This window comes from Acomys russatus, chromosome 9 (genome assembly GCF_903995435.1).
Source record: "Acomys russatus chromosome 9, mAcoRus1.1, whole genome shotgun sequence".
Lineage (NCBI taxonomy): Eukaryota > Metazoa > Chordata > Mammalia > Rodentia > Muridae > Acomys > Acomys russatus.
The window spans coordinates 30,010,002-30,022,995 of NC_067145.1; the positions used below are offsets into that span (position 1 = coordinate 30,010,002).

The 12,994-nt window shown below is 43.7% G+C and overlaps 1 protein-coding gene across 2 annotated transcripts in view; it reads right to left on the reverse strand.

The window, feature by feature from the left end:
* The window catches only part of Adamts16 (ADAM metallopeptidase with thrombospondin type 1 motif 16), a 118,101-nt gene that overhangs the window by 64,220 nt on the left and 40,887 nt on the right, over positions 1-12,994 (reverse strand). For both annotated transcript variants that reach the window (XM_051151063.1, XM_051151062.1), the window contains exons 6-9: positions 11,624-11,707; positions 9,237-9,396; positions 7,829-7,934; positions 1,580-1,717 (exon numbers count right to left, since the gene is read on the reverse strand). In XM_051151063.1, coding sequence (XP_051007020.1) covers positions 1,580-1,717; positions 7,829-7,934; positions 9,237-9,396; positions 11,624-11,707 — 488 coding nt within the window. The remainder of the gene's footprint in view (positions 1-1,579; positions 1,718-7,828; positions 7,935-9,236; positions 9,397-11,623; positions 11,708-12,994) is intronic.

The following is a 12,994-nucleotide window of genomic DNA, read 5'->3' on the forward strand; positions in this document are numbered from 1 at the left end:
GAGATTGAGATGAAAGAGAGCTTTGTAAAATTTAGAACAAGAATCAAGAAAACTATGGAAACACTTTTGAATAAAGAAACTCCAAATCGCCCCTGTTAATACAAATCAGAGCAGAGACACTTCAAAGGGCAAGTATTTTTTTTTTTTTATTACTAAAAGTTTCGCTCACACTGGAAAATAAATGAAAAGCTGCAAGAAAGAGCTAAAGACACCTCAACCCACCGCCAATGTGTTGGGGGATTCATAGAGAACTCCCGGTAGAGGAAATAAGGACAGGAGAGTCCAGATGAGAGCCAGCCATGAATCAGTTACTGCTTCACTTAGCCTTGCTCAAAGCAGCCTCTGTGTAAAGTGGCAGCAGCTAGCATGAGTGTTATAATTGGTCAAAGTCTGAGAGTAAATGGCTGTGAGTACTCATCTGTAAGTGGGATATCAGCATCACCCCTCCAAGTCCTAAGGAACACTGAAGACCAGGGTACAGGAAGAATGTAAGAGCCAGGGGGTCCAGGGTGTGGGAGGGAGGTGAGTTGCTATAAAATGTTGATGTCCTTTGGAAATGACATGGCTATTGTATCCACGAATTCACAGAAACTCTGCTTCTCTGTGCAAGGCAAGCCTGGGACCAGCTGACTTCCCAGCATAGAGACCTGTAGCCACTTAAAGGTCACTGCAGGATGGCAGAGTAACTTCAGTCCTGTAGCCATGCTCCAATAAAAAAACCTCACCCTTGCAAAAAGAAGCCACCCCAATTAAACTAGTGGGTCACAAAATTAAACCTATAAGAAAATAAACCAGAAAATGACAACAGAAAGGGATATGGAGGGCTGAGGGGAATTGCTTAGTTGGAAAAGTGCCAGATGCCAAAGCACAAGGATCTGAATTCAGATCCCAGAATCCCTCATATAAAGCCAAGTAAGCAACAGGTGCTTGCAACCTCAGCCTCACAGGCTGTGGGGAGCCAGGGACCACAGAGGCTGACAGACTCCACAACTCATTGGCAACCCAACATAGGCAAACCTGAGCTTCAGGTTCAGGGTGAAATAGTGTCTCAAAAAAAATAAAGGTGGGAGGCAACTGAAGAATGAAGGTTGATGTCAACCTTGGGTTTTGAGACCCATGTGTATCCCCACAAACCCCACACCTATACAGACACACACACCAACAAACAGCACACACACACGTACACACAGAGAGAGAGACAGAGACAGAGAGACAGAGAGAGAGAGAGAGAGAGAGAGAGACAGACAGACAGAGACAGACAGAGACAGACAGAGACAGAGAGACAGAGACAGAGAGATGGATGGAGGATGGAGACAGGAACAGAAAGAAAAATAGAGACTTATTGGGAAGAAGGGATGGTTTGGGTTAAGTGGGAGGGAATAAGAGAGGATAATGGAGGTATAAATGACCAAAATACACAAATACATTTTATATACATGCATGAAATTGTCAAAGCATGAATAAAATTTTGAAATAAAAACACAAAATAAAAATTTAAACAATCAAGACTGTTGATGGAAAAAAGGGAAGGTCATTGAAAGCTCAGAGTGATCACAAAGCCAGCTCAAAGGATCCATACCTTAAAAACTTGTGCAGGTACTGACGGCTGCAGGAGGACCAGGAGAAGACACCATTGCGTCCTGCTAGTGTTGGGGACATTATGTTGCCCTCAGACTTTTTGCACATATTCCCTTCTCCATCATGGACCATGCCAAAGCTAAGGAAGAGAGAAAATGGCTATATCAAATTACCAATTGGGTCATAGTATCTAATATATACTGTGAGGGTAGTCACCTGTGTGAAGACTACCCCTCTTCAAAAACAAAACAATATCAGCCAAATTGTGGAGGGTATCTGTGCCCTCATGGAAAATTTCGGGAGAATGAGGGACCCGTCACATAGCTTCAACAGGGAACATATCAAATCCCAGAGAGCTCACATATGCGACCAGGACTGCCAGCAGTTTCAGAGATGTTTGTTAGAAAAAGGAGGCACATGTGTATGTGTGTAGGGCTTACCACTTGTGATCTGATTGATATCGGGGATCTTTCCCTGGAGTATACCAAACCTCCTGCTTACAGCAGCCATGAATTGCCAGAAACTCCTCATCTGGGATGTGGCCCTCCATCCCTGTTGAAATGTCAACTGGTGTCATTGTCCTAGTCTTGCTTAGGTGACCATATTGTTGACATTTCATATTTGTAACTTCCAATTAACATTAAATGGACTCAACATTTTGTATTTATACGTGCAGCTGTATATATACATTTGTGTATATGTGTAACAACAATTATTGAAGAAGTAATGAATTTGAGAGGAAGTGGGTTATATACAAGAGAAGTTGGAGGGGAAATTATGTTAATACAGTTACTCAGTTATGAAATTCTAATAAAATAAAAATTTGAATGAGAAAAGGAAACATAGAAGTAAGGTTTCCATCCAGAAGTTCTTGACTCAGATGAAAAGATTCAGATATTTGAGGTTTCAAATAAGCTCTCCTAGTGATGTGGATGATTAAGTCAACCTTAGAACTACTGAGAAGACAGAGGTCCTCACTAAGGAGGTGATATCCATTTCCACAACCATGCTGAGCTTCTCCTTGGTACCAACTCCTCACAGCTGGAGGGTGTGGAAGATACCCTGACTCCCTGACCCAAATACCTATCTCTCTGAAAAGAGTGAACAAGTTCACAAGGACTGGTGGAAAGTATTTAAGTCTGTACTCATTCAGACTGAGTGGAAACCAGAACAGTTTGAGGTTTCTACCCTGATCTCCTATATGGACACATTTCAAGCTACAGTTGCTATGAAAGAGGGTACTAAAGATGCCCAATGTACCCGCCTCTGCCCAACATCAGTTCTTTAAGAGAGTTGTGACAAACCTACGAGGACCAGTGACTCAAAATAGCCACCTCCTACCAAAGCTCTGCATCTTTCACAGTCCTAGAGTTTTGCCTGCAGAAGGACTCACCACCATTTTCAGCCTACAAACTTACCTCAGAGGAAAGCCTGGTCACCTTGAAGAGCCACATGGCCCTGAAAACTTCTAAAAGTGTAAGCATATTCATTATTGGAGAACCACTTACTACTGGTTATTGCTATTGGATACTCTGTCCTTATATTGATTTCCCAGGAACAGGTATTGAATAGGTGAGACTAATGGGAAAGAGGAAAGGCTCATGAGAGAAATGAGAAATGGGCAAGATGGTTACTTGATTGGGGGGAATCACTATCCAGACTCCCATGATAAGTAGATGGAAGACAGCGTGGACAGGAAGACTCTCAGTGGGCTGGGGTGGGCCCTACAGGGAATAAAACAATGCATCCATGTACAGAGATCACAAACATGCACTTAGGTATTTGCTTAGAGCCACATGATAACATAAGTTTTTTAAAAAGGTATTTATAAACACCATTACAGGTATGGTATTAAACATATGACTTATAATTGCTACCTCCCTGTACTCTATCTCAAATGAAGACAAAACAAAGACCGGGGGGGGGGGGGAAACCCTTTATGCAGAGTGAAACCAAGAGTTCAGACAGTCAGATGCCAAGACCTGTAGGATCCACACAAGGCTCTAGCTAGAGTGTGATCGGAGGGTGTATCCAAGGAGATCTTGCAGGCAAATATTGTCAGATTTCTGCAAAATTTCTGGTCAGTACCAAGGGTGATGTGGATGTGGTCATTTTAACCTCCACCCATTCTCTGAAGTTCTATTAAAGGCAATTAATCAAGGCCAAGGCAGCCACATGGCAGAGGAAATGTGTCATGGCTGTGAGAAGGATTTGGGATGAAATCCCAGAAGGGAGGCTGCTCTGGGGAGAGAGCATTGACAACCGAATGCCAAAGCATGCTGTCTTGGCTGGCCCTTGACCTGCTCTCAGTGGTGAATGCTACAGCCCAGCACATGACCTAGATAATTTTACTACCATTCCAGCCTACATCCTACGGAATTCAAATAACAATGAATGCCTGGTGTCTGGAGATTTCTTGGTTTTCGTTTTTTATCGAAGGTATTTTCAACGATCAAATTTCAAATTCTGCTAATATTGAAAACATTGTAGAAATACACCATACATTTTAGCTACCCAAAGCATTCCCTGGGATATTTTTGGCATTCAAGTAGGCTGTGAGGTAGGAGCAAGCATGCAATGGAGTGCTCACCCACCCCATGTCATCTAGGGGTCTACAAAATCTGTGTCCTACTATAGCCTGAGTTAACTTCCTAATCAGCACATCATACACAGATGCAATGAATGTGTCTACCACATAAAAATGCCATAGGGGCCACATATGATATTAATCTCTAAGTCATGGGTGAAAATGTAGCCATATCTCAAAGATAATGTTGGTATTTGTTACAGAGAAGTCTAATTCAAATATGCATGCCAGATAAAACTTCCTTTCCCACACATCATGGTACTCTATTTTAAATGGTTATCACCTCATAAGCTATCATAAATAGTATTTGTCCCTTCGTCCTTAATAGTGTATTTCTAAAGGATCTACCCATGTGCTCACAAAGCTGCCTGTGAACACAACAGTCCATAGCAGCATCTTCATTTTTGTTTGTTGACTAAAGGGCAATCTTCCAGGGACGACTGTGACTCAGACAAAAGGTACTATCCTGGAGCTCACTTCGCTAAGTGAAATAAGCCAAGAGAAGCAAAAGAGTATGCATTTTATCTTGTGCTTGGAGTCTAGATTTAAATATGTGTACACACACATATACATACCTATGTACATAAATACACATACACACATTCATATGAAGTGGAAGTATAAAGTGGACTATAAGGGTGGAGAAAGAGTTATAAAGAGATGAAGGAAAAGACAGGACAATGGGAGAAGAAAGAGAAAATGGTGTGTGCTTTTTCTTATATGGGGGATAGGAATGTATGCCCATGTATACACACACACACAAACATATGACAAGGAATCAGAAAGGGGCTACAGGGAGGAAGAGGACACCCATCCCATCAAGATGGGGTGTAGAGAAAGCCAGTGTAAAGTGCAAATAAAAACAGGGTACTATCATATACCTGTAAGAAAATATCACAACAAATCCTATCATTTTGTACAACAACTAAATAATTACAACATAAAGAAAACAAAAATTACAAACATAACTTCTGATGAACTGGTTTTTAAAAAGTATGCTCAGACCTCAGTGCCTTTCATATCTTCCGGGGTTCTGAGTCATCATCCTATCACTATCAGGAAGTACCTACTCATCGCTAACCGATCTCCAGGGTGAAGGACAGCAAGAAGCCTTAGTGAATGGTGCAAGGTGTTGGGAAAGTATGGCTAAGGAGGTGAGATGCCCTTGGGTGTGACAATGGAGCAATGCCATCCAGATGCTGAGTCTCCTTGGGGAGATGAAGGTGATTGTAGGTAGGACCAGGATGCCCACATAGACTTCCTCACCAGGAGACAGGGGCAGACATGGAGACCACAGTTAGGAGACATCAGACAGGTTGCTGGAGTGAATGAGAGTTATAGAGGCAGGGAAGGTGCTTACTTAACATCTTGGCTCAATCACACATGAGCTGTTTGGTACTGGGCAAACTGTTGAACTCACCAAGTCTCAGTTTATTCCTGTGTAATCTGAGATACTTGATACCCTATGAGCATATACAAGGGGAAGAGGTTCCCCTCAGGCACAGTCATAGGGGAGGGGAGTAGAGGGAAAGCAGGAGGGAGGGAGGAATGGGAGGATCCAAGGAATGGGATAACAATTGAGATGTAATATGAACAAATTAATAAAATATTAAAAAAGAAAACCTTCCATAACACGGAATATGCATTGTGCTCCTGGTACATCACCCATTCCCATACTAACAGTGGGGGTGTATAGTGTGTGTGTGTGTGTGTGTGTGGTGGTATGTGTGTGTATGGTGTGTGTGTATGTGTATGTGTGGTGTGTGTGTATGTGTGTGTGTGGTATGTGTGTATGTGTGTATGGTGTGTGTGTGTGGTATGTGTGTGTGTGTGTGGTATGTGTGTGTATGGTGTGTGTGTATGTGTGTGTGGTATGTGTGTATGTGTGTGTATGGTGTATGTATGTGTATGTGTGGTGTATGTGTGTATGTGTGTATGGTGTGTGTGTGTGGTATGTGTGTATGGTGTGTGTGTATGTGGTGTGTGTGTGTATGTGTGTGTGTGTGTGTGTGTGTGTCGGGATGGTGGATAGACTTCAAACACAAGAAGATCTTAAGAGGTAACACGGAATAGTCAACATGACTACTGGGTCTTCTTCTCAGAGGGCAGTGACAATCACTAGGCCAATCGCTAGGTGAGCTGATGGTTGAAGAGCTGGCTTTCTTTAGTGTTCTCTAAATGAGTGACTGAGTCAATTGGGTTTGAAGACTTAGAGTTCAATTTAGGAAGAATCAAGCTGAATTTCGGTTAAACTTGCCACCTGCAGCAGTGGCCACTACTGCCAATGCCTGTATCTCTCTGCTGATCAAGCTCTAGCAGGCTGAATTCTCAGTGACTTAAGGGTTTCTTGGCCTGATTGTTTAATTAAATTCAGGTATGGTTGAGAGGACAGCAAAAGCCTAATGTCATTATAATAATGAAAGTTTTTAACTCTGGCAGACTATTAAAAATACAATCATGTCTTAACTGGAAAGCCTTATGAAGTGTAGGTGTAATTTTCTAGGCAATAAAATCATCAATCAGTACCTGTGATAATGAACGGATTTGTAAATGGATGTAAGCGTTGTCTTCAGGTCAACAGTTCATATAGAGCCAAAGCCTGCAGGACTTCTGGGGGATGGGATTGAAAAAGGTACACACACTTGCACCTGTGAGGTGTGTGTGTGTGTGTGTGTGTGTGTGTGTGTGTATGTGTGTGTGTACACAAGCTCATGTGAGCACACCTGTATGCACATGATTCTGAGAGCAGGTTTATTGAATTCATTTTCCAAAAGAAGAGGGGAAAGCTAGTTTTGCCAAAACACAAATCACGGACGCTGCCTTTGGTTTTCTGTTGCCAGAAAAATCAAACTGCACGAAAGATAATTAGCAGAAAAGGAAGGATTCTGAGTTGCCCATTTTCTAAGAAAATTTTCGATACTGTCTCAACAGGGGAAGAAATAACTTCTATGATGTCAGTTGACTTGTAGGTCTCAAGATCCTCAGAGGATGTCCAGAATGGTCGGTTTGGGAGGAAATGGGGCATTTAAAAATGTTTCAATAGACCATGCCACAAGGTAAATCAGCTGGCAAGATTATGAGTATAGATTTTTATGTAGGAACAACAGTTTCTATAAGCTAGCTTAAGTATAAATGTAAGATTCTTCTACATGAATAAAGACCACCACCAGTGACTCACTCATCATGTTTGCTTTCCTTGCCTCGTCGTGTGTGTGTGTGTGTGTGTGTGTGTGTGTGTGTGTGTGTGCATGCACACATGATATGAGTATGGAAGTCATAGAACAATATGCAGGAGATAGTTCTCTCATTCTACCATGTGTGTCTGCGATGAAACTCAGGTAGTCAGGCCTGGTACAAGCATCTTACGCACTGAACCATCTCACTGGCCCAACACCATCCTCATGGATTGCTGCTTACTTAAGGCCCTGTTAACCCACCCTGAGTCACCCAGATCACAGCACACCCTGTTGTGCCTCATTTCACTTCACAAGCAATAGCTCAAAAGTCAACACCAGAACATGGGAAGTCAACCCAATCCTCACAGGGCGAACTTCTCAGCGGCCACGCTCTCATTGGAAAATAAGATGAACCCACAGAATCAAAACAGAAATGCAGAGATCAGCCAGTCAGGAGATGACTCCCTTCCCAAGGAAACAGACTCACTTGTGTCCAGACTCGTGGGCAATGGTAAAGGCCAATCCAAGCCCTGAGTCTTCATTGATTGTGCAGCTGCGGTACTTACTGCACATCCCGCTTATGGGTGCAAACCCTGTAGGACATAGAGATAAAGAAAACAGAGAGTAGTGTTGATTTTCAATCAGTGGTTGTGTTTGGTAAAGTTTGGTTCTCATCTTCATTTGGAGAAATGTGAGATGGGCTCCACTTGGACATCCATGTAAACAGGCTGCATTGGTGTGGGAGAAGAAGGGTGTATCCTATGTATTCCCAGGGGCCCATAGACTCTGCCTTTTGATAAACAGGCTTAGTTTCTATGCAGTGCTCATGGAAAAGACTAGAATTGGCACAAAATAGAAGAGAGGATTAAATTCAGACAAGGATGTTTTTTGTCTTTTCCTAGGGATACCTGTCCACTAAAACCTCGAAGGGAAAGGCAGTGGAGAATGCATATGTTGTGACGCCCTCATGGTCACACACCAAGCTCAGTGACTCACATTTGCCATGAGAATCCCTTGCCATTTGTGTTTCATGATTTAATACTGCAGAAAGACAAAAAAAGCAAAGAAGGAAAAGCTCATGGGAGACATGAGGAGAAAGCACACTGGGCTTCTGAGGCTTCCCTTGGGCCATCACACAGGGCATGCTGGTGTCCCCAAGTGAAGAACTGTGACAGCATCCACCACAAACACTTATCTACCCAGAATCCTTACTGGGTTCTCAATGTCTGCAGTTGCCTTGGGACCTGGTAATGGAGGTACATGGTGCCTGACACACAGAAAACTTCCAGACCTCTAGAGAAAGAGAGTAGGAAAGAAGCAGAGTGTTCAAGCTGCCCAGACACCGTGAGCCTTCACGGCCAGCCTTATAATGCCTTGCCAGGAAACAGAGATCACCTCTGCTACACGGGGTTCTACCCATAAGCTTCTATAATAAAAACTTGACCTTTCTGAACTTAGGGAGGAGCTAGAGTAAGAAAACAATTGCTCAATGGAGTCCCAGTTAGTAACACACTCTTCGGCCATTTAAAAAAAGTGTCAAAGTGTCTCCCTCTATGGACATTTAAAACGTGGCTGGACTGTTGATGATCAGATCTTTACAGAGAAATATGGAAATTGAAGGTAGAGTATTACCATGGTATCATCACCAAGGTCAACAAATCCACTACTCATTGCACAGCATGAGATAGCTTGGACCTCCTGGTCCCATATGCAGTGGAAGAAGATATGGAGAAAGACAGTTCTTATCTGAGGAAGGGCGGGAACTCTGGATTGTGAGAGATGTGCTTTTTCTTGTTGATAGATATAAGGAGACTACTTGTTGTGGTGATGGTAACTACACCACCCTCCAAAGTGAGCCCCCCCCCATCCCTCCATATCATACTGGAAAATCTTACCTAGTGTGTCACAGGGTTCATTCTTCCAGGAACATATGTCCAGACCAGTCAGTAAGATGGCGTGGTCATGACGAGTTCCATCTTTCCCAATCAATCCAGATTGCCACTGGCAGAAGCTGCTCAAAGTGTGGTCCGCATGGTGACTAATCGCCAGCCCTGGCTAGGCAAGAGAGGCCAAGACACCCACAGAAATGTAGAGAACGCATGCTCAAGCCATGCTCAACACAGCAGACTCTTCCCAGTGGAGATTCAAAACACACAGATGCACCCAGAAGGCACATGGTAAGAGTTACATGCGACGCATCATCATCCCAAAGACTCTATTATACAAATCTCAATGGATTCCGAGAACTCGCTCAATGTGCCTCTTTGTCACAATCGATCGGAATGAATCTGACTGACTCCTGGATTCAATGACTAGGAAAGACAGCATCTGAGCATGACTCTTCTGCATAAAGACATCTTTAAATAATACTATGCAAAATTGTAATTTGAATATAACCTTCTGTGTGTGGCTTCTACAGTGCACACAGGGGAAACCACCTCATAAGCAAAGTGAACAACAGTATTTCCACCTCTGCTGAAACAGTGTTAAGCAAGTAACCTTTCCACCACGCTGAGGTGACCTATTTACAGAAAGAGGTCAATTTCTAAGGCTTTGGTTTGTAAAAATAAACTTTAAGGAAACAATATGGAATACCATCAACCTTATCCATATATATTGAGTGCTCACAGTGCACCGGTGAGCTGTGGCCATGAAGTCTACAGCTGTAAGGGATGAAGGATGTAGGGCCAGAAGCACCATTGACAGCAGGTACATCAAGATATTGAACCACTTGTAGTTTGCTACAGTGTCCTAGAGGTGCTCCGAGAGTATCAATTTACTTGTCCCTATCTCAGAATGTTAATGTGTTAAAACCTTTAAGCCCTAACTAGGGAAGAAGCTGCCCCTTAGCCACCAAAGACATTTTCCCCTTAAGTGTTCCTTTTGTTTTCTCAGAGTCACAAGCATCTAAGCTACCTGCAGCACCTAAGCGCAGAAGCACGCCTGCGTTCCTTGGCTGGAGACTTCCAGGAAACTGTTGTTAATTAAAGTTAACACAGGTGTATGATCAAACGATAACCTTGCTTAGTCTTTGCAGCTTGGATGACTTCCAACGTGAAAACGTTTTAATACAGGGAATAATTAACCTGTCACCTGAGAAGCCTGACTAGTTCAGTGAAACCTCCCAGCTGCACACTCACGGGACAGACAATGGGGCTAGACAGGCCAGACAGCAACCCCCTCCCCACGCCCCCCCCCACTGCCTCCCACCTGCATGGACAAGGGATGTCCCACAGCTGCTATGAATCATCTTCAATTCCATTGGAAACATTTTTCTGTTGTTTATAAAGAAGAACACTGTGGCTACTAGGAGACACTGAAGACATCACCAAGGGTAGGAGCAGATGCTGGCTGTCTAGCTAGGGCAGGCCCTGAGCCACATGCCTTTGCTGAATCAGTAACCAGCTTAAGAGAAGTGGTCGGGAGAGTCATTTTTAATGACAACTTCTATATTGCTGAAGCTGTGAGGCGCTCCTTGGGGTGTACAGTGTGTGGCCGTGTGGGGTGACAGGAGGTCACCATGTGAAAAAAGGGCCTCCTCTCACCCGTTGCCACCCAGACAGCATTAACTGAGATTGCTATCCAGTAAGGAAAATGTGTTCCATCTTCCAGGATCTCCAAGAAAAATTAAACACCTACACCTGAGCACTGTGGGGATTTGGGGAAGCAGGAGGTGACAGAAGGTGGCAGAGTAAAACAACACAGCACAGCACAGCACAATATGGTACAGTTCACCATCCATGCCAGCTCGGGTGGCTTAAGACACATACTATCAGTGTGTTTCCTTTCCAGTCTCATGACAAATACATCCTCTGTTCTGTTTTCAAATGAGTCCACATACACAGACACATACACATGTGCACACACAATACCTACACCACACCTACAACCTCTCACCACACTCACACCTACACATGCACACACTCATGTGCACAGCATCTACACAAACACAATGCATTCACACATTCGTGCACACACACATACTCATGCATGCAATACATGCACCACACACACAGCCTCTGACCACACTCACACCTACAGACACCACACTCATATACAAGCACACTCCATATGCACACCCACACACATACATATATATATATACACACACATACCACATATACACACATGCCCTATTAGGAAGAACTGAAAAGAAATGAGTCATTTTAAACACAAAATATGAAACCCTTCTTTTCCCAGGTAAAAGAGAAATAATATACAGAGCAATTGTATTGATTGGGGGGGGGGAGGGGCAAAACTGCTGCTTCCGAAGCTGCAATACCTGTTCATCTTCTAGCAGGATGAGCCCTACGATGGCGATATTGATGTTTCCTCCAATTGTTCCATCCTTGAATAAAGCAGACACCTGAAACAGAAAGTCTGCGTTAGCTCTAGGTGCATCGTAGCCTAGCAGCAGCCCAACTTCCTGCCTGTAAGAGCAAACCCTAGCTGCTCAGTACCTGAGCTGGGTATAATGCCTGTACCCTTCTCAGATACCATAGGTATGTGGAATCCTTATTGTGGGAACCTAGAAATCTAAAGCTAAAGTTTGAGGAGGAAGAGGAAGTGGTGCACCTGTTGCCTATCACGAAGGAGAGACAGCTTGTTAAAATGCCTCCTCCTCCTCCTCGTAATCGTAATCATCATTGTCCTTGTCATCGTCATCATCACTGCAACAGTCTCGATATGCAGACTAGCTGGCCTTTCTACCACACTCGCTGGTCTCAGGTTTCCTCCTGTGTACTAGGATTACGACAGGGGCCACTGTGTCTTACTGTAAGGATTGTTTCAGTTATAGTGGTGAGAGCATATGCCAAATGCCCCACAAGGACTTCCAGAACCACACGGGAGACACTTAGGACAAAACCAACAGGACACAACAGAGAGAAAGGAACCAGAGGCAAGATGAGAGGAGAGTGTGAACACTAGGAGTGATGGCACACAATAACGCCCTAGAGTAGCATTCGGGCTTGGGAGCAGAGGCAATGTGGCAATCATGGAGGCTGCAGAAAGCCCTTTGCTACCAAGGTAAAGAAATATTGGAACACCTCTGTGGAGTGCAGGCAAGTGACAGCTGCCACAGATCAGAGATGCAGGAGCCTGAGACTGTCTACCAGAGTGCAGCAGCAGAGCCGGGTGCTCTGAGAGGAGAGAGCCATGTGGCTATGCTGTGAGGAGAGAGATACACTATGAGTTTCTGTGTGGGGAGAGAGAAAATTTGGGGTTACTGTGGGGAATGAGGCATATGTAGGGTACTCTAGGGGAGACACAGATCCATGTGGGGTACTTTGTTCACAGAAGTCAAAATGCACATTTAAGACACTGTCGTTAACTCCTTTACTAACATGTGGGCACCTCAGTTTTCCTCTCTGTGATGGGGATTTATGTCACAGGTGACAGGTGCAGAGCCCCTCAGGCCCTCTCATGGTTGGCTCCTCAATAATTCCCACAGGTGTTCTTTAAGACAAAGACGCATTTCATCGGCAACGATACTCCAAAATAAGAGCTTTTCAGTTTCTGCAGATAAATTAATTCATAGTCAACACCTGGACATTAACACTCCTAAAAAGGTGGGCACATTATCTGCACCTAAAATTGCATGTTAATCTGATAAAGATTTGCTGCCTAAAAATTGTCAGTGTCCTGATGAGAG